Source organism: Pleurodeles waltl, chromosome 5 (genome assembly GCF_031143425.1).
Source record: "Pleurodeles waltl isolate 20211129_DDA chromosome 5, aPleWal1.hap1.20221129, whole genome shotgun sequence".
NCBI lineage: Eukaryota > Metazoa > Chordata > Amphibia > Caudata > Salamandridae > Pleurodeles > Pleurodeles waltl.
Window position 1 is genome coordinate 1,868,839,122 of NC_090444.1, and position 21,268 is coordinate 1,868,860,389.

The window sequence follows — 21,268 nt, forward strand, 5'->3', positions numbered from 1 at the left end:
GATAATGAGAAAAACAAGGAGGAGTCACTGGCCAGTCAGGACAGCCCCTAAGGTGTCCTGAGCTGAGGTGACTCTAACTTTTAGAAATCCTTCATCTTGCAGATGGATGATTCCCCCAATAGGATTAGGGATGTGCCCCCCTCCCCTCAGGGAGGAGGCACAAAGGGGGTGTAGCCACCCTCAGGGCTAGTAGCCATTGGCTACTAACCCCCCAGGCCTAAACACACCCCTAAATCGAGTATTTAGGGGCTCCCAGAACACAGCAAGATAGATTCCTGCAACCTAAGAAGAAGAGGACTGCTGAACTGAAAAACCTGCAGAGAAGACGGAGACACCAACTGCTTTGGCCCCAGCTCTACCGGCCTGTCTCCCCACTTCTAAAGACACTGCTCCAGCGACGCGTTCCCAGGGTCCAGCAACCTCTGAAGCCTCGGAGGACTACCCTGCATCTAGAAGGACCAAGAACTCCCGAGGACAGTGGCTCTTTTCCCCAAAGACTGCGACTTTGCAACAAAAAAACAACTTTAAACCAAGACACGTTTCCCGCCGGAAGCGTGAGACTTTGCACTCTGCACCCAACGCCCCCGGCTCGACTTGTGGAGAACAATCACTTCAGGGAGGACTCCCCGGCGACTGCGAGACCGTGAGTAGCCAGAGTTTACCTCCCTGAACCCCCACAGCGACGCCTGCAGAGGGAATCCCGAGGCTCCCCCTGACCGCGACTGCCTGCTTCAAAGATCCGACGCCTGGTAAAGACTCTGCACCCTCAGCCCCCAGGGCCTGAAGGATCCGACCTCCAGTGCAGGAGTGACCCCCAGGTGGTCCTCTCCCTTGCCCAGGTGGTGGCTACCCCGAGGAGCCCCCACCTTGCCTGACTGCATCGCTGAAGAGACCCCTTGGTCTCCCATTGATTCCTATTGAGAACCCGAAGCTTGTTTGCACACTGCACCCGGCCGCCCCCGTGCTGCTGAGGGTGTACTTTCTGTGTGGACTTGTGTCCCCCCCAGTGCCCTACAAAACCCCCCAGGTCTGCCCTCCGAAGACGCGGGTACTTTCCTGCTGGCAGACTGGAACCGGGGCACCCCCTTCTCCATTGAAGCCTATGCGTTTTGGGCACCACTTTGACCTCTGCACCTGACCGGCCCTGAGCTGCTGGTGGGGTAACTTTGGGGTTGCTCTGAACCCCCAACGGTGGGCTACCTTGGACCCAAACTTGAACCCTGTAGGTGGTTTACTTACCTGCAAAAACTAACAAACACTTACCTCCCCCAGGAACTGTTGAAAATTGCACTGTCTAGTTTTAAAATAGCTATATGTCATTTATGTGAAAACTGTATATGCTATTTTGCTAATTCAAAGTTCCTAAAGTACCTACCTGCAATACCTTTCATTTGAAGTATTACATGTAAATCTTGAACCTGTGGTTCTTAAAATAAACTAAGAAAATATATTTTTCTATACAAAAACCTATTGGCCTGGAATTGTCTTTGAGTGTGTGTTCCTCATTTATTGCCTGTGTGTGTACAACAAATGCTTAACACTACTCCTTTGATAAGCCTGCTGCTCGACCACACTACCACAAAATAGAGCATTAGAATTATCTCTTTTTGCCACTATCTTGCCTCTAAGGGGAACCCTTGGACTCTGTGCATACTATTCCTTACTTTGAAATAGTGCATACAGAGCCAACTTCCTACATGAATCCCATAGGATATAATGCATTTAGTTTTCGGCGGACAGGCTATGCATCACTGTTGTGATGGAGCACCCCGTCCGCTGCAATCTAAGTCAGGCCGCTTGTCACTGCCATGGTGGCAGCTCTAATCAGCCCCGACGCCACAACTGCCCAAGACACACATGCATTACCGTCTGGCATGGAGGCCACAATAGCCAATCCCGTGCCGAGGCTCAAGAGACTCGCAACAGGGGAAATTAATAAACCAAAACCGAAAAGACCTCGCTGACTCAGGCAGTAGCAAGGGAGTGCCCACATCCATGTTTACATTCACACTATAGGGAGAACAGCAGCAGCCACATGTCTCATAGTAAAAGTAGTGACAGTGAACACAAAGTGCTGGTGAGTAAAGTGCTTATGAACGGTGCAAATGAAAGAACAGATAAATATCTACAAAACAGCCGATGGGCCACCGTCCTAGAGTGCACTTGAACACAAGAGAAAGAATGCTCTGATCAACCAATCACATGTAATAGTTCGACATCGATTGCCCCAATAAGCTGTGATCGTAGTTGACATTCCGACTCGTGTCTATGTGACGGTCTTCAGGACTGGAAAGAGAAGGAGGTAGTGCTGGACCACGGATCCCAACGGTTTCGGCCACACACCACAAACGAGGGCAGTATCCCAAAGACATGGGATAAGAGGTCAGCAAGCCAAACTCCAACCAATGGCATTCAGGCCAGCAGCATCTTCCTGGGTAGAAATGCCTGATTGGCTCAGTACTGAGAATTGGATTTCCTATTTATAACTTACCTAAGGCTGCGTCCACCATTGATCCGGATACCTGGAGCTTTACTCCCGATGAGGGGCATTTGTTGTATATGGCCGACACACTCACCTGTGAGAGGTGATAAAGTATTTCTATGAGGCCTCTCCTTCATCACTACTCCTTCAGTTGGGCTGATAACAGGCAGGTGTGGACAAGTCACACCTCCTTGTGCCTCTGTTGTGGGTGTCCCAGGACAGATTCACACCACTGTGTGCCTCTGTTGTGGGTGTCCCAGAATGGACTCACAACTCCTTATGCATCTGTTGTGGGTGTCCCAGGATGGACTCACATCTCTTTCTGCCTCTGTTGTGGGTGTCCCAGGACGGATTCAAACTCACACCTCCTTGTGCCCCTGTTGTGGGTGTCCCAAAAGGGAGATTCACACCTCTTTGTGCCTCTGTTGTGGGTGTCCCAGGATGGAATCACACAAACACCTCTGTGCCTCTGTTGTGGGTGTTCCAGGATGAACTCACACCTCCTTGTGCCTCTGTTGTGGGTGTTCCAGGATGAACTCACACCTCTTTGTGCCTCTGTTGTGGGTGTCCCAGGACGGATTCAAACTCACACCTCCTTGTGCCTCTGTTGTGGGTGTCCCAGGACAGATTCACACCTCTTTGTGCCTCTGTTGTGGGTGTCCCAGGATGGACTCACACCTCTTTGTGCCTCTGTTGTGGGTGCCCCAGGACGGACTCACACTCACCTCTTTGTACCTCTGTTGTGGGTGTCCCAGGATGGACTCACACCTCCTTGTGCCTCTGTTGTGGGTGTCCGGGGATGGACTCACACCACTGTGTGCCTCTGTTGTGGGTGTCCCAAGACAGATTCACACCTCTTTGTGCCTCTGTTGTGGGTGTTCCAGGATTAACTCACACCTCTTTGTGCCTCTGTTGTGGGTGTCCCAGGACGGATTCAAACTCACACCTCCTTGTGCCCCTGTTGTGGGTGGCCCAAGACAGATTCACACCTCTTTGTGCCTCTGTTGTGGGTGTCCCAGAACGGATTCAAACTCAAACCTACTTGTGCCTCTGTTGTGGGTGTCCCAGGACAGATTCATACCTCTTTGTGCCTCTGTTGTGGGTGTCCCAGGATGGACTCACACCTCTTTGTGCCTCTGTTGTGGGTGTCCCAGGACGGACTCACACTCACCTCTTTGTACCTCTGTTGTGGGTGTCCCAGGATGGACTCACGCCTCCTTGTGCCTCTGTTGTGGGTGTCCGGGGATGGACTCACACCACTGTGTGCCTCTGTTGTGGGTGTCCCAGGATGGACTCACACCTCCTTGTGCCTCTGTTATGGGTGTCCCGGGATGGACTCACACCACTGTGTGCCTCTGTTGTGGGTGTCGTAGAATGGACTCACACCTCCTTGTGCCTCTGTTGTGGGTGTCCCAGGATGGACTCACACCTCCTTGTGCCTCTATTGTGGGTGTCCCAGGATGGACTCACACCACTGTGTGCCTCTGTTGTGGGTGTCGCAGAATGGACTCACACCTCCTTGTGCCTCTGTTGTGGGTGTCCCAGGATGGACTCACACCTCCTTGTACCTCTGTTGTGGGTGTTCCAGGATGAACTCACACCTCCTTGTGCCTCTTTTGTGGGTGTCCCAGGACGGATTCAAATTCACACCTCCTTGTGCCCCTGTTGTGGGTGTCCCAAGACAGATTCACACCTCTTTGTGCCTCTGTTGTGGGTGTCCCAGGACGGATTCAAACTCACACCTCCTTGTGCCTCTGTTGTGGGTGTCCCAGTACAGATTCACACCTCTTTGTGCCTCTGTTGTGGGTGTCCCAGGATGGACTCACACCTCTTTGTGCCTTTGTTGTGGGTGTCCCAGGACGGACTCACACTCACCTCTTTGTACCTCTGTTGTGGGTGTCCCAGGATGGACTCACACCTCCTTGTGCCTCTGTTGTGGGTGTCCGGGGATGGACTCACACCACTGTGTGCCTCTGTTGTGGGTGTCCCAAGACAGATTCACACCTCTTTGTGCCTCTGTTGTGGGTGTTCCAGGATGAACTCACACCTCTTTGTGCCTCTGTTGTGGGTGTCCCAGGACGGATTCAAACTCACACCTCCTTGTGCCCCTGTTGTGGGTGTCCCAAGACAGATTCACACCTCTTTGTGCCTCTGTTGTGGGTGTCCCAGGATGGACTCACACCTCCTTGTACCTCTGTTGTGGGTGTTCCAGGATGAACTCACACCTCCTTGTGCCTCTTTTGTGGGTGTCCCAGGACGGATTCAAATTCACACCTCCTTGTGCCTCTGTTGTGGGTGTCCCAGGACAGATTCACACCTCTTTGTGCCTCTGTTGTGGGTGTCCCAGGATGGACTCACACCTCTTTGTGCTTCTGTTGTGGGTGTCCCAGGACGGACTCACACTCACCTCTTTGTACCTCTGTTGTGGGTGTCCCAGGATGGACTCACACCTCCTTGTGCCTCTGTTGTGGGTGTCCGGGGATGGACTCACACCACTGTGTGCCTCTGTTGTGGGTGTCCCAGGATGGACTCAGACCTCCTTGTGCCTCTTTTGTGGGTGTCCCAGGATGGACTCACACCTCCTTGTGCCGCTGTTGTGGGTGTCCCGGGATGGACTCACACCACTGTGTGCCTCTGTTGTGGGTGTCGCAGAATGGACTCACACCTCCTTGTGCCTCTGTTGTGGGTGTCCCAGGATGGACTCACACCACTGTGTGCCTCTGTTGTGGGTGTCCCAGGATGGACTCACACCTCCTTGTGCCTCTGTTGTGGGTGTCCCAGGATGGACTCACACCACTGTGTGCCTCTGTTGTGGGTGTCGCAGAATGGACTCACACCTCCTTGTGCCTCTGTTGTGGGTGTTCCAGGATGAACTCACACCTCTTTGTGCCTCTGTTGTGGGTGTCCCGAGACAGATTCACACCTCTTTGTGCCTCTGTTGTGGGTGTCCCAGGACGGATTCAAACTCACACCTCCTTGTGCCCCTGTTGTGGGTGTCCCAGGACAGATTCACACCTCTTTGTGCCTCTGTTGTGGGTGTCCCAGGACGGACTCACACTCACCTCTTTGTACCTCTGTTGTGGGTGTCCTAGGATGGACTCACACCTCCTTGTGCCTCTGTTGTGGGTGTCCCAGGACAGATTCAAACTCACACCTCCTTGTACCTCTGTTGTGGGTGTCCCAGGATGGACTCACACCTCCTTGTGCCTCTGTTGTGGGTGTTGAGCGCTCCAGGGCGTCTTCCACTGCAGGGAGTTGCGGCCACTGCCTAACCTATGGTGAGGCCTGCTGGCCACCTGGACAGGCCAAGGAGATTGACCTTACGCAGGATCACACAGTTGTTGTCCAGTGGGCCTTCGTAGACTCACTGCACATTATCTAGGGGGGCACGAACCATGTCTCCACCGCCTCCTTGGACTGTGATAGACTCAAGTACTCTGGAACAGTGGTGTCCAGAAGGTCATTCCATCTACACAGGGATATCAGTCCACCTCCGGCTATGCTGGGAGAGCCCCACTGATGCCATGGTCACATTCTATGGACTAGGGGACCCTGTAATCCACCACAGTAGAGGCCAGGATGAGGTTCATTCCTATGTAGCCCTAGTTTGGGACAATCCCAGATCACGGAAGCTCTCAACCTTTAAAATGGAAATGGGGTGCATTCCATTCTGTGACTGGCTCCCCACATGAGACAACCCTTCTGACATCACCATTCACTGGCATGGAGTGCTGATTATGATGCACTCGGTCTCCATTGGCTGGAGCTGCCCTTCTTACTCAAGGATTGGCTGCTTCCTCTGCCTGTCATTCTGGGCCTGGGAGGGGATATAGCCCAGCACTGTGGCCATTTCCAGAGGTGATGTGGGGTTGGTGAGCTCTCCTTCTGGGGCACCCCTTGATCACAATCAAACAATCTCTGTGGCTTGGTATTGTTATCTTTGGTAAAGGACCCTGGGCTCTGCTTTATAAGGACATTGCATGCAGGACCACCACAAGCGGCAGAGGGGGCGCTACCCCACCCTTTCCAGGGCCCCACTCCCTCCAGTAACATTCATTTATAGACCCAATGGCAAGGTATTCTGCTGTCTTCAATCACCCTAAGGCAGCTTGTGTGGCCAGAGCACTAGGTGGCCCCGGGTGCCATGTTTTCTCTTCCCTTGCAGGACATGTTTCCTAACACTTAGGAGCAGGTGCTGTTTATTGCTCTGGGACACAAGGGAAGGAGCAGCCAGAGGTCCCCGCACTAACTTAAGGCCCCAGACCTCACACTAACCTCTGACAAGCCTGGTGGCACATAACCCGGAGTACACCATCAGCAGTGGCGGCTGGTAAGTACAACTGGGGGGGGGCACACACATGCACACTTCCTTACACCTGTGTATTCACATGCAGTCACTCACACACCCAATCACAACACGCACCCCCAAGTACACATACATTCATACATGCATGCAGTCACCAAACAGTCAATAAAAACCGAAGACGTGCCTGCTGGAGAGGGAGACCTCAGTCGTTCCAGAAGGGCTGGGAATGCACCTCCAATCATTGGCCTCCCTAGGCCCCTACGTCGTCACAGAGTGGGATGCCGCCATTGAGATTGCTGACCCCGCCCCAACCCGTGAGGAGGAGTCAATGATGGAAGCTCCACCTTGGGCACTTCTGGGCTCAAAACTGAAGCCCCTGATCCAAGGCTATCAATGACCCCCTCGTCAGGAAGGGGAGGGCCTCAAAGCACTTTGCTAGGCTGAAGAAATAAGGCCCACAGGAGCAGTGACACCTTCAGTCAGCAAGGTTGGACTCAGGCACCAGGAGGCTGCACATTTAGAGCAAGTCTAGTTCATTGATGCCTGACCTGAAAATAAAGAGAGTCTGTCAGGCCCATCTTTGCTCAGACTGACAGACACTTCTCATGTCCAAAAGGTGCAGGGCTTGGCCCCTCTGCCCCTAAGGATGGGCGCCGCTTCTCATAAGGGCTTGGAGCTCCAAGGTGCCCTGCTACACCCTCTTCGTGTGCCCAGTTGGACCTGCTATGTCTGATGGGAAGCCGGCTGTAGCAGGGGTTACTTCAGGGACCAGAGGCGTGTGAGGGGAGGCCACAGCAGACATCTTTGGGGCACACACCTTCAGCCTAGCAGGTTGAGGCAGAGGCAGGCGGCTGAGGCAGGGGCTGGTTAAGGCAGGGGAGGTTGAGGCAGGTTGAGGCAGGGGCAGGTTGAGGCAGAGGTCTGGGGAGGCTGAGGTGGGATGAGGCAGGGGCTGGTTGGGGGAAGGGGAGGTTGAGGCAGGGGCAGGTTGAGGCAGAGGCAAGCTGAGGCAGGAGCCGGCTGAGGTAGGCTGAGGCAGGGGTAGGTTAGGGCAGGGGAGGTTGAGGCAGGTTGAGGCAGGGGCAGGTTAAGGTAGGGGCAGCTTGAGGCAGGGGCAAGTTGAGGCAGGAGCAGACTGAGGCAGGGGCAGGAGCAGGTTGGGGAAGGTTGAGGTAGGGACAGGCTGAGGTAGGGGCAGGCTGAGGCAAGGGCAGGTTGAGGCAGGTTAGGGGCAGGTTGAGGCTGAGGCAGAAGGAGGAGCAGGTTGAGTCAGGGGCAGTTTGAGGCTGAGGCAGAGGCAGGTTGAGGCAGGGGCAGGTTGAGGCTGAGGCAGAGGCAGGAGCAGATTGAGGCTGGTTGAGGCAGGGGCAGGTTGAGGCTGAGGCAGGAGCAGGAGCAGATTGAGGCAGGAGCAGGTTGAGGCAGGTTGAGGCAGGGGCAGGTTGAGGCTGAGGCAGAGGCAGGAGCAGGTTAAGGCAGGGGCAGGTTGAGGCAGGTTGAGGCAGGGGCAGGTTGAGGCAGGGGCAGGTTGAGGCAGGAGCAGGCAGAGGCAGGGGCAGGCTGAGGCAGGAGCAGGCTGAGGCAGGGGCAGGCTGAGGCAGGGGCAGGCTGAGGCATGTTGAGGCAGGGGCAGGCTGAGGCAGGGACAGGTTGAGGCAGGGGCAGGTTGAGGAAGGAGCAGGCTGAGGCAGAAGGAGGGGCAGGTTGAGGCAGGAGCAGGCTGAGGCAGGAGCAGGCTGAGGCAGGGGCAGGCTGAGGCAGGGGCAGCTTGTGGCAGGAGCAGGCTGAGGCAGGGGCAGGGGCAGGTTGAGGTAGGTTGAGGCAGGAGCAGGCGGAGGTAGGGGCAGGCTGAGGCAGGGGCAGGTTGAGGCAGGAGCAGGCTGAGGCAGGGGCAGGTTGAGGCAGGTTGAGGCAGGGGCAGGTTGAGGCTGGAGCAGGCGGAGGTAGGGGCAGGCTGAGGCAGGGGCAGGTTGAGGCAGGAGCAGGCTGAGGCAGGGGCAGGTTGAGGCAGGATGAAGCAGGGGCAGGCTGAGGCAGGGGCAGGTTGAGGCAGGGGCAGGTTGAGGCAGGAGCAGGCTGAAGCAGAAGCAGGGGCAGTTGAGGCAGGAGCAGGCTGAGGCAGGGGCAGGCTGAGGCAGGGGCAGGTTGAGGCAGGAGCAGGTTGAGGCAGGAGCAGGCTGAGGCAGGGGCAGGTTGAGGCAGGGGCAGGCTGAGGCAGGGGCAGGTTGAGGCAGGAGCATGGTGAGGCAGGGGCAGGTTGGGGCAGGTTGAGGCAGGGGTAGGTTGAGGCAAGGGCAGGTTGAGGCAGGAGCAGGCGGAGGTAGGGGCAGGTTGAGGCAGGAGCAGGCTGAGGCCGGGACAGGCTGAGGTAGGGGCAGGCTGAGGCAGGGCCAGGTTGAGGCAGGAGCAGGCTGAGGCAGGGGCAGGTTGAGGCAGGGACAGGCAGGGACAGGTTGAGGCAGGAGCAGGCAGAGGTAGGGGCAGGCTGAGGCAGGGGCAGGTTGAGGCAGGAGCAGGCCGAGGCAGGGGCAGGTTGAGGCAGGAGCAGGCTGAGGCAGGGACAGGTTGAGGCAGGGGCAGGTTGAGGCAGGAGCAGGTTGAGGCAGAAGGAGGGGCATGTTGAGGCAGGAGCAGGCTGAGGCAGGGGCAGGCTGAGGCAGGGGCAGGTTGAGGCAGGAGCAGGTTGAGGCAGGAGCAGGTTGAGGCGGGAGCAGGCTGAGGCAGGTGCAGGTTGAGGCAGGGGCAGGTTGAGGTAGGGGCAGGTTGAGGCAGGAGCAGGCTGAGGTAGGGGCAGGTTGAGGCAGGAGCAGGCTGAGGTAGGGGCAGGCTGAGGCAGGGGCAGGTTGAGGCAGGAGCAGGCTGAGGCAGGGGCAGGTTGAGGCAGGATGAAGCAGGGGCAGGCTGAGGCAGGGGCAGGTTGAGGCAGGGGCAGGTTGAGGCAGGAGCAGGCTGAAGCAGAAGCAGGGGCAGTTGAGGCAGGAGCAGGCTGAGGCAGGGGCAGGCTGAGGCAGGGGCAGGTTTAGGCAGGAGCAGGTTGAGGCAGGAGCAGGCTGAGGCAGGGGCAGGTTGAGGCAGGTTGAGGCAGGGGCAGGCTGAGGCAGGGGCAGGTTGAGGCAGGAGCATGGTGAGGCAGGGGCAGGTTGGGGCAGGTTGAGGCAGGGGTAGGTTGAGGCAAGGGCAGGTTGAGGCAGGAGCAGGCGGAGGTAGGGGCAGGTTGAGGCAGGAGCAGGCTGAGGCCGGGGCAGGCTGAGGTAGGGGCAGGCTGAGGCAGGGCCAGGTTGAGGCAGGCTGAGGCAGGGGCAGGTTGAGGCAGGTTGAGGCAGGTTGGGCAGGGACAGGTTGAGGCAGGAGCAGGCGGAGGTAGGGGCAGGCTGAGGCAGGGGCAGGTTGAGGCAGGAGCAGGCCGAGGCAGGGGCAGGTTGAGGCAGGTTGAGGCAGGAGCAGGCTGAGGCAGGGACAGGTTGAGGCAGGGGCAGGTTGAGGCAGGAGCAGGTTGGGGCAGAAGGAGGGGCATGTTGAGGCAGGAGCAGGCTGAGGCAGGGGCAGGCTGAGGCAGGGGCAGGTTGAGGCAGGAGCAGGTTGAGGCAGGAGCAGGTTGAGGCGGGAGCAGGCTGAGGCAGGGGCAGGTTGAGGCAGGGGCAGGTTGAGGTAGGGGCAGGTTGAGGCAGGAGCAGGCTGAGGTAGGGGCAGGTTGAGGCAGGAGCAGGCTGAGGTAGGGGCAGGCTGAGGCAGGGGCAGGTTGAGGCAGGAGCGGGCTGAGGCAGGGGCAGGTTGAGGCAGGTTGAGGCAGATGCAGGTTGAGGCAGGTTGAGGCAGGGGCAGGTTGGGGCAGGTTGAGGCAGGGGCAGGTTGAGGTAGGGACAGGCTGAGGCAGGGGCAGGTTGAGGTAGGGAGAGGCTGAGGCAGGAGCAGGTTGGGGCAGGTTGAGGCAGGGGCAGGTTGAGGCAGGAGCAGGCTGAGGTAGGGGCAGGTTGAGGCAGGAGCAGGCTGAGGCAGGGGCAGGCTGAGGTAGGGGCAGGCTGAGGCAGGGCCAGGTTGAGGCAGGAGCAGGTTGAGGCAGGTTGAGGCAGGGACAGGTTGAGGCAGGAGCAGGCGGAGGTAGGGGCAGGCTGAGGCAGGGGCAGGCTGAGGCAGGGGCAGGTTGAGGCAGGAGCAGGGTGAGGCAGGGGCAGGTTGAGGCAGGGGCAGGCTGAGGCAGGGCCAGGTTGAGGCAGGCTGAGGCAGGGGCAGGTTGAGGCAGGTTGAGGCAGGGGCAGGCTGAGGAAGGAGCAGGCTGAGGCAGGGGCAGGCTGAGGCAGGGGCAGGTTGAGGCAGGAGCAGGTTGAGGTTGAGGCAGATTGATCCAGGGGCAGTTTGAGGTATGGGCAGGTTGATGTAGGGGCAGGCTGAGATAGGCTGAGGCAGGGCAGGCTGAGGTTGAGGCAGGTTGATCCAGGGGCAGTTTGAAGCAGGGCAGGCTGAGATAGGCTGAGGCAGGGCAGGCGAAGGTGCCTGTGCGCACAGATGCCCTCTCCTGTCTGTGAGGCGCTATGCGCTGGTGGACACCCTGGTCCTGCTAGAGCGGCACTTCTCCCGTGTAATACATTATTACAAGCGACTAGTGGCATCTAGGGTGACAACCCGTCCGTAAATTTCACGGACTGTCCGTAATTTCGCCCTGCTGTCCGTTGTCCGTGATGAAAGCTTTAACAGACGGTATTTGTCCGTAATTTTAGCCTTTCACCTAAAGGGCAACGGAGGCAGGGTGAAATTACAGGCAGAGGAGTTCCCCCAGCTGAGCTGGAAGGCAGGGGGTCTCCTGTGCTCTGAGGGAGGGAGGGGCAGACAGATAAGAAAAGGCCTTCTTGCCAGGGGGTCTCCTTCCCTAAAGACATGCAAATGTGGGCAACTGGTAAATCTGCAAATACAAAGGGGCTTGAAAACCTGCATTGACTTTACTAAAAGGAGCCACTTGAAGTTTTCTGGTGGCAAAGATATTTCTTTCAGAGAGGTATTGTAATGGTGTTCCAAGGTGAGCTGTGGAGTGTGTGGTTTTAATGGAGTGTTATAATTTTTTTTAGCACTAGGTATAAACTGTATATTATTCAAATCTGTATTTGAGAAGCACTTTTTTTTTATTTAACCGAAATGTATTTGCGCATTTTGTAGCAGCCTTTATTATGGTGTAATTGTATTTTTTACAGTTCTGTCAGGTACCTCAGTACCTCATTGTACTAACAAACATTGGCAAAGCCAGTAGGTCTCATCTACGAAAGAGTTATTGGCTTTGCTAATGTGTTTTAGCCATTAGCCATGTTATACACCAGAGTAGCTGCTGTTCAGCATGGCTTAAAGCTAGTGGCATAGTGGTGTGGAGTGGAGTAGAGTAGCATAGGAGCAGTGGTGTAGAGCCCAGTGGTGCAAAGTACAGTGCAGTGGGGTACAGTGCAGTTGTTTAGAGTGCGTTAGCGTAGAGTGCAGTGGTTTAGAGTGCAGTGGCATGGAGTGGCATGGGACAGAGTAGAGTGGCATAGAGTGCAGTGGAGTAGAGTGGCATACAATAGAGTGGCAGAGAGATCAGTAGTGTAGAGTGGTGCAGTGGCATAGATTGCTGTTATAAATCAAAAGAGGGTGCGGTAGTGAGTAATTGCCGCTCCAAATTCATACCCTTTCTTGAACTAAACTCAAGTATAATAACACGGTGCACAAAACTCAGGTGTTCACCCTCCTAATTCACCTAAACAATAACCCAATTGGGATATTTAACAATACATCAAAGAGTAATGGCACACATGACTTATTAACAGGTTAATAAGTTGATAACACAATTTCTTAAAGGAGTGACTTCCTTATATCTGTCAAATTTAATACCAATTTCTTATGTACATTTATAGTAAATCCAATTATCCCATACATATGAACCACCAAACCAAATTACTTGTACGTTGTCACATAGTCACAGGAATATATATACATTTATAATAAATCCAAATTGTCCCATACAAATGAACCTCAAAACCAAATTGCTTATACGTTGTCGTAAATCCAATTATCCCATACATATGAACCTCAAAACCAAATTATTTATATATACATTTCGCGAGTACGCCTAATGGTTGGAAATTGGACCTAAGATTCATTTTACAATAGATTTGACTCACAAGAGAAAACGTGGAAAGACGATTGAAACATTAAGTTTGGGGTACTTTGAACGATCTCATTTTCAGTATTACGAGAAATACGAACATTGAATGACTAATATGAGGATTGTTGATGAACTTCAATGACAAGAAGGTCCTGAGGAAATCCTAGGGGTATTCCCCCGGATGAAACACGTGTTGACAACGTATAAGCAATTTGGTTTTGAGGTTCATTTGTATGGGACAATTGGATTTATTATAAATGTATATATAAATAATTTGGTTTTGAGGTTCATATGTATGGGATAATTGGATTTACTATAAATGTACATAAGAAATTGGTATTAAATTTGACAGATATAAGGAAGTCACTCCTTTAAGAAATTGTGTTATCAACTTATTAACCTGTTAATAAGTCATGTGTGCCATTACTCTTTGATGTATTGCAGAGTAGACTCACATTGCAGGGAGTGCAGTGGTGTAGTGTAGAGTGGTGCAGAGTAGGGCAAAGTGCTGTAGAGTGGAGTGATGCAGAGTAGAGTGGCATAGAGTGCAGTGGCATAGAATGCAGTAGTACATAGTACATTGGTGTATAGTATGGTGGTGGAGAGTGCAACACTGCAGAGTAGAGTGTCAGTGCAGTGATGTAGAGTGGCACAGAGAGCAGTGGCGTAGAGTACAGTGGTAAAGAGTAGAGGGCAGTGGGGTACAGTGCAGTTGTTTAGAGTGCATTGGCGCAGAGTGCAGTGGCATAGAGTGGCATGGGGTAGAGTTACATAGAGTGCAGTGGAGTACAGTGGCATACAATAGAGTAGCAGAGAGTGCAGTAATGCAGAGTGGTGCAGTGTCATAGGGTGCAGAGTAGACTCATGTGGCATAGAGTGTAGTGGTGTAGAGTGGTCCAGAGTGGAGTATTGTAGAGAAGTGTAGAGTAGAGTATAGTGCCTAGAGTGCAGTGGCATAGAGTAGAGTGGTGTCGAGTGCAGAGTTGCAGAGTAGAGTGTCAGTGCAGTGCTGTAGAGTGGTACAGAGAACAGTGGCATAGAGTACAGTGGTGCAGAGTAAAGGGCAGTGCAGTTGTTTAGAGTACACTGGTGTAGAGTGCAGTTGCATAGAGTGGCATTGGGCAGAGTAGAGTGGCATAGAATGCAGTGGAATAGAGTATATTGGTGCAAAATGCAGTAGTACAGGGCAGAGTGGTGTAGAGTATAGTGGCGGCCAGAGCAGTGTTGCAGAGTGTCAGCTTGCAGTGGTGTAGAGTGCACTGAACTAGAGTGCAGTGGTCAGAGTGGCATAGAGTACAGTGGCGTAGAATAGATTGTTTCAGAGTAGAGTGCAGTTGCATAGAGTGGAGAGGTGCAGGGTAGAGTGCAGTGGCATAGAATGCAGTGGCATAAAGTAGATTATTTCACAGTAGAGTGAGGTGGCTTAGAGTGGAGAAGTGCAGGTTAGAGTGGAGTTGCATAAAGTGGCATACAGTGTGATGGCATAAAGTAGTGTAGAGTGCCGTGGCATAGAGTGCAGGGGTGCAGAGTAGATTAGAATGATGTACAGTGTATTGATGTAGAGTGCAGGGGCATAGAGTTGAGTGTTACAGAGTAAAGTGCATTAGCATAGAGTGTATTAGCTTAGAGCGCAGTGGCGTACAGTGCAGCGTTGCAGAGTGGCAGAGAGTGGAGTTGTGCGGATTAGATTGGTGTTGCCTAGACTGGAGTGGTATGGCGTGCAGACGAGCAGAGCGCAGTGGTGTAGAGAGGCGTAAAGTGCAGTGGCTTAGAGTAGAGTAGTACAGAGTAGAGTAGAGAGGCATAGTGTGAAGTAGCATAGAGAGCAGTGGCATAATGTGGAGTGGTTCCGAATGGAGAAGAGAATAGTGGCATGGAGTGGCGTAAAGTGGAGTGATACAGAGTAGGGTTCAGTGGTGTGGAGTGGTGCAGAGTGTAGTATGCATGGTGTAGTAACACGCTGCCATTACAGACAACACATTTTTGATTGAAATGACCATTACATTTGCACAGATATACAGTTTTTCAAATCAAACTATATTGTGCACAGACGATGATGTGTGGAAATTGCATCACCTAATGCAATGATTTGTTTTACTCATGTAAAGGTATTTGTTTCCAGCACAGTTCAGAATTAACAAAAATGTGCTTGATTTGTACTTCGAATTCTGATATATTCTGAAGTCTATCTAAATGTTGTCATGTAATAGAAAAAACTCTTTCCTAACCCCAGTATCGAGCAAGATTGTTTCATAAATCCTCTCACTTTGAAGTCAGAGAAAGGAAAGTAAACACTAAGTTCCCACCTAAGACAGAACCTGACATTTGACTTTGTTCTTTGAATGCACAGCAAATATGATAAGATAATAACAAGATTTACCGGCCTGTTTACAGAAAGGGAGAACTCGGCAGGATACTGTAAATAAGGTTTTGGCAAGGGAAGGGACGGATTCAAGATGCATAGCCTAAAACAAATAAAGCCAGCAAATTGAAAGCAACAAATTGTGAGTTACAAACCACAAGGCCAATGGCACGCAACGGGCAGAATGCATTCACAAGGAAGCACTATGAATTTACTTAAAGTGACAGCTGTGGGTACTTTGTGGGGAAAGTCCAGTATTTTAGTCCATATCTTGCAGAGGTTTGGCTACATCAATCACCCAGGCAGTAAGACAAGAAGACCTGGAGTGGTTTCCATGTTGCAGGATAGGTCTGTACACCCATTCTATCAGTTTGCCACCATTTCCTATGGTACAGAGCTTCTGGCACACCTCTTGTAGGGTTAGTGCTAGGTAGCAGACATGAAATAGGGCATTTAATGATTATTTAAGGTGGCTGTAAGTAAGGAGTTGACCGGGGTGAAGATGGTAGACTGCCACAAGGGTTTGGAAATTTAGTAGCTCACTTTTCAGAAACAAAGTCCCCAATTTTAAGACACCTGCAACATGCCACTGATAGAGTTGCTCTGAGCACAGCCATCCTGTGCGAGTGGGAAGGCTTAGCAAAGGTAGTGCAGGAGCACAGGGTTTCTTCGTGTCAGTGAGTTTACAGGTTCTGGCAAGGCAAGAGAAAGCCATGCATGATAACCCTGGATGGTGATCCATAGAATGGTCAGTAGGAAACGATGAGCAGTGCATTAAGCCTTCCTTAAAAGTCTTTACTGGTAAACCCCATCTCATGCAGGGAGGTGGGCAGAAAGCCAGCGAGCCACCCATTGGACCTGTGCAGCAGAATAAAAGCATTGTAAGTCCTGAAGATCTAATCCACTCGCAGTCACAGGTACCTTTAGAGTGGAAAGAGCTCCTGATGGCGCCGCAGCAACCAAATCAGATGTGTGGCCTGTCTGAAGAAGGAATGAAGGACGAGCAGGGGAAGGTTTGCAAAATAATACTATCATTGGGGTAGCACACCATCTTCGCTAGTGCCACGAGATTTTCTTCCTGGAAATCAGTGTAAGAATGGTAGATATTAATCACTAGGTATCAAAAGGTAACTGGTTCCCAGTGTAATCTGAGATCTAATTGTGTATGAAGGTGAAATCAGTGCCATATGTTAAAGAAACACTAATTACATTTTAAAATTTGTAAATTTTGTTTGTGCAATTTACATCCCAAATATTTTGAAGATTCAATGTGTACTTGACACTTAGGGATAACGCAGATCTCTAGTTTGGCTTTTGCTCAATTTCAAACCATATAAAGACATGGACTACGCAGGCAATTGCCTTGCACAACCTTGCAAGGGGTCTGGCGCCTTCTCACCCTTCACAAGCACGAACAGCGAACCATTGCACCAGAAGAGTTTGCCAAGGTGGATGGGTGTTGATTGTTCAACCACTTGACAGTGCCCCTTCTGTTTCGCTCCTGTGTGCAGACAACTCCCCAGGTACCCAATACCTTCCAATAGTCTTGCTGGACCCATCTTGTCTGATTGAAGGAATTGTCCCACCTTGTTCTTCTCTTCTTTATTTATCCAGTTGTTAGCAACAACCCTTTGAATTACTTGCCGTGGATCTCCCATTTCATCCTACTCTTTTATTATCTTTGATTGGTAGTCCGGGCTCCCATTTCTGAGATAAATGTAGAGTCCCAAACATACACTCTAGTGCAGTGAGACCACAGACAAGTTATGGGTACATCACATCCTGTCATTAGATGTGAGACTGTCGCCCACACCATCTGCCCAGCCTCTTTAAAAAAAAATAGGTTGAAAGTCCACGGGCGGTTGGGGTAAGCCAGATGTTTTTGTTCAATTTGTTTAAACTAGCATAAGGTTAATTACCTTAATGTGTCCCAAACTGTTTGCCAGTGGTTTTGAAATGTTCAGAAACATAATCAAAATGTTGCTGTTACTTTCTCTTCAGGAAAGATCGGGTAGATCTGGGTAGGGGTGATGGCCTTGGGTGAAGGGCATTAATTTACTACTGAACAAGGACGTAATGTGACACCTGAATGTTGCACACCAGGAGGCAATCACAAAAGGTCCACAGTAAATAAATAGTGCTATGTTAAAAAAGAGTACATAAATGCACTGACAACATAGTGAGGCATGGCCTCTCTTGCGTGTGTCTGTAAAACTGACATTTGTTCTTGAATTTTTGTCCTGAATTTTGACCCTTTGTCCTGAATTTTGTACAGTCCTGTCCAGAATTTGCCTCAGTGCCAGGTGGTCCCCCTAGTGGCATCCTGTTCTTGATAGGGGCTCGTCCTCATGTCCGACACGAGGTAATACCTCCTGCGCGGCCACATGGAGGGCACAGGGTTTATTTAGAAGGTATTGCAGACACGTGCGCCTCACACTCCAACCCTCGCCCCTCTCACGGCCGAAAAGCCTCTCCCCATTAGAAATAACAACTATACAGCCGCCAGTTTTACAGATGGTTGACGCTGAGATTTCACCGCAGAAGGGAGAGGAGATGTGTGATCTGCCCCCCGCGGCTCCTTCCTAATGAGGGGGTGTAATGTTAAACACTTCACGCTTAATTAGCGCGCGGCAGCTTTTATATCTAGCGCCCAGAGTCTCAGACACGCTTCCTCGAGGCTCTTTGTGCACGAGCCGCACACCGGACAGCCACCGGGCACTGCTGCTGCGCTGCCCCCCCTGCCCTGCTGGGCATGGACAGGTGGAGACAGAGCCTACTCAGCCTTTCATCCTACCGCAGAGGCAGGGCATACTGAGCCTTTCATCCTACCACAGAGGCAGGGCATACTCAGCCTTTCATTCTAACAGAGAGTCAGGACATACTCAGGCTTTCATCCTCACATAGAGGCAGGGCATAGTCAGCCTTTCATCCTACCACAGAGGCAGGACATACTCAGCCTTTCATCCTCACTTAGAGGCAGGAAATACTCAGCCTTTCATCCTCAGATAGAGACAGGGCATAGTCAGCCTTTCGTCCTCATACAGAGGCAGGACACACTCAGCTTTTCATCCTAATAGGGAGGAAGGGCACACTCAGCCTTTCATGCTACCATAGAGGCAGAGCATACTCAGCCTTTCATCCTAACATAGAGGCAAGCAGGACATACTCGGCCTTTCATCCTCAAATAGAGGCAGGGCATAGTCAGCCTTTCATTCTAACAGAGAGGAAGGGCATACTCAGCCTTTCATCCTACCATAGAGGCAGGGCATAGTCCGCCTTTCATTCTAACAGAGAGGAAGGGAATACTCAGCCTTTCATCCTACCATAGAGGCAGGGCATAGTCAGCCTTTCATCCTAACATGGAGACAGGACATACTCAGCCTTTCATCCTAACATAGAGGCAGGGCATGCTCGGCCTTTCATCCTTCCAAGGCTTCTGTACCTGGACGTGGACACGTAGAGATAGAGCATACTCAGCCTTTCATCCTAACATAGAGGCAGGGCATACTCAGCCTTTCATCCTAACATAGAGGCAGGGCATACTCGGCCTTTCATCCTTCCAAGGCTACTGTACCTGGACGTGGACACGTAGAGATAGAGCATACTCAGCCTTTCATCCTCCGAAGGCTACTGTGCTGCGCCCAGGCCTCCTGTGCCCAAGGCGGCCCTGAGAGAGGAAGGAGCTGGCCATGGGTTCGAGCAACTCTCTCGGGGGCGAAATATCCGAAAAACAGAAACAAGAATAATATTTATGAAATCAGTCACTCGGAAGTAATCCCTCTAAAAAGTAATCTATGGAAACTCGGAGCGTGGGTTCAAATGCTCATTACACAAGCCACAAGCATGAACGTGTGTTGTAATGTGAGCTGACCCCAGACACTCCTGCTCCGCTGAGCCCAGGAAGGTGGGGACCCCCAAACTCACACAAGTGTGACTAGAAGGGCAGGTGAGGCGCTGACCACGGCCTCGAGGCGCACGGAGCCTCTTGCATCACCCCCGGGTGTGGGACGCGCTTGTTGGACTCGCTACAACAGGGGGTACAACCTAGCGCACTCCCAAGAAGGCTCCCAGCTCCATGCACAGGGCTTCGTGGCGCTAGGGCCGGGGGTCATAGTGCAAGGAGGGAAGCTAGGCCCCAGCTGGTAATGACATACTGCTCTAATGTGGTGCACGCCCCGGGCCCGGCGTCACTGCACCCGCTGCACTCACGGAGTTCCTTCTCGCCCCCCTGCCTGCACCCTGCTGCCCCCCTCACCTGCCCCACCCGGGCCCTTCCTCCCGCCTCCCCACGTCTGCTTCCATCCTCTTCCTCTGCCCTCTCTCCTCCGTCTCCTCTCTTCCGCCCTCGACCTTATTTCCTTCTCCAGTTTTGTCACCCCCAAACCCCCGTTCTCCCCCTCCCCCCCCCGTTCTCCCCCTTCACCCCCCCCGTTCTCCCCCTCCTTTTCTTTCACCCTTTTCTTGGTACTTTTATATAGCGCAAACTGGCCCTGAGGGCATCGGAGCGCTTTCCATGAGCACAGTCACATTGCACAAGGACACTTCATTTTTTGTTGTAACCCCGGGGGCATTAAGGGCCTCATTTATAGTTGGCGGGGGTTACTCACATGTGTGGCAGAGTAACCCCTCCGCCTTCACATCGTTCCCAGGATCACAGGATGCTGAGCTGACGCCGAGACTCAGGCTGACTCCCCAGCTCCGAAGGCAGAGGAGGCCCTCAGCCCCCCTGTACCCCTCCAAGCCCCCACTCCAGGAAAGTAAACACAGCCGTGGCATAAACGTGTCCAGAAAAACACAGAACCCTCAGGAATAGCATCCGCTGGTGCAGGGAGACCTGGGCCCGGTGCACTGCACGCGCTGCACGCCCTGGCCTGGATTATTACGCAGTCCATGGTGGGGACGCACTTGGAATATCTGATGACATATGGGGCAGGTCGATCGGGTGGGGACGTCGAAGGGGGAGCTAAAGATGCCCCCCGCTTTCAGCCTCAGGTTGAGAGGCCCCTCTGGGGTTGAGCTGGAGACGGTCGGGCTGGGGCCGGCAGCAGAGGCTCAGCACATGCACTGCGGCCAGGGGCTTAGACATGTAGACCAGGCTGGGTCATGTGTGTCATGCCAGACTCCATGGTCGCTGGTACATGTAGGGTCTGAGATGACAGGTTACATTGCACATGACACACCTGTGCCAGGTACACGGAGGGGCGGGTACAACATGCAGCCGCCTGGTGCGACCTCCCGTCCCCTGCATATACAAAGTCTGCAAAGTTAGAAAGTGACCTTGAAAAGTGGTGGCCAGGGCCGGACAGGCCCCCCATTCCACCGGACATTGCCCCGGTGGGCTGCAGCTCCTGGAGGCGGGCTTGAAGCCCAGCGCCTGGTGCCTGTCAATTTATCCAGCTCCTTCAAAATCACATCAGGGTTTATAAAGCACAACTACTCACCCATAAGGGTTTCAAGGTGCTGAGAGGGTCAGTCCTCTGAGCTTTAGTTGAAGAACCAGGTTTTAAGGTCCTTCCTTGGGGGAGTGAAAGGTGGTGCTGTGGTTCTGGTAGGCGGGTACGGTGGTAGTGCTTGTTGGGGGGAGTAGAGGGTGGTGCTGTGGTTCAGGTAGGTGGTGCTGTGGTTCAGGTAGGCGGGTACGGTGGCTAGTGCTTGTTGGGGGTAGACGGTGGTGCTGTGGTTCTGGTAGGCGGGTACAGTGGTAGTGCTTGTTGGGGGGAGTAGAAGGTGGTGCTGTGGTTGGGGTAGGAGGGTACAGTGGTAGTGCTTGTTGGGGGGAGTAGAAGGTGGTGCTGTGGTTGGGGTAGGAGGGTACAGTGGTAGTGCTTGTTGGGGGTAGAAGGTGGTGCTGTGGTTCAGGTAGGCGGGTACGGTGGTAGTGCTTGTTGGGGTAGAAGGTGGTGCTGTGGTTCAGGTAGGGGGGTACAGTGGTGGTGCTTGTTGGGGGAGTAGAAGGTGGTGCTGTGGTTCAGGTAGGCGGGTCCCAGGTTGTGG

At 53.0% G+C, this 21,268-nt stretch overlaps 1 protein-coding gene across 1 annotated transcript; it reads right to left on the reverse strand.

The window, feature by feature from the left end:
* Positions 1 to 7,834: 7,834 nt before the first annotated feature.
* Positions 7,835 to 11,395, reverse strand: LOC138297178 (proline-rich protein 36-like). Its single transcript, XM_069236672.1, has one exon. The coding sequence runs from the start codon at positions 11,393 to 11,395 to the stop codon at positions 7,835 to 7,837; it is 3,561 nt and encodes a 1,186-aa protein (XP_069092773.1).
* Positions 11,396 to 21,268: the final 9,873 nt, after the last annotated feature.

Coding starts and splice junctions, on each gene's coding strand:
- LOC138297178 (XM_069236672.1), bottom strand. CDS start 11,395: ATGCCACTAGTCGCTTGTAATAATGTATTACACGGGAGAAGTGCCGCT.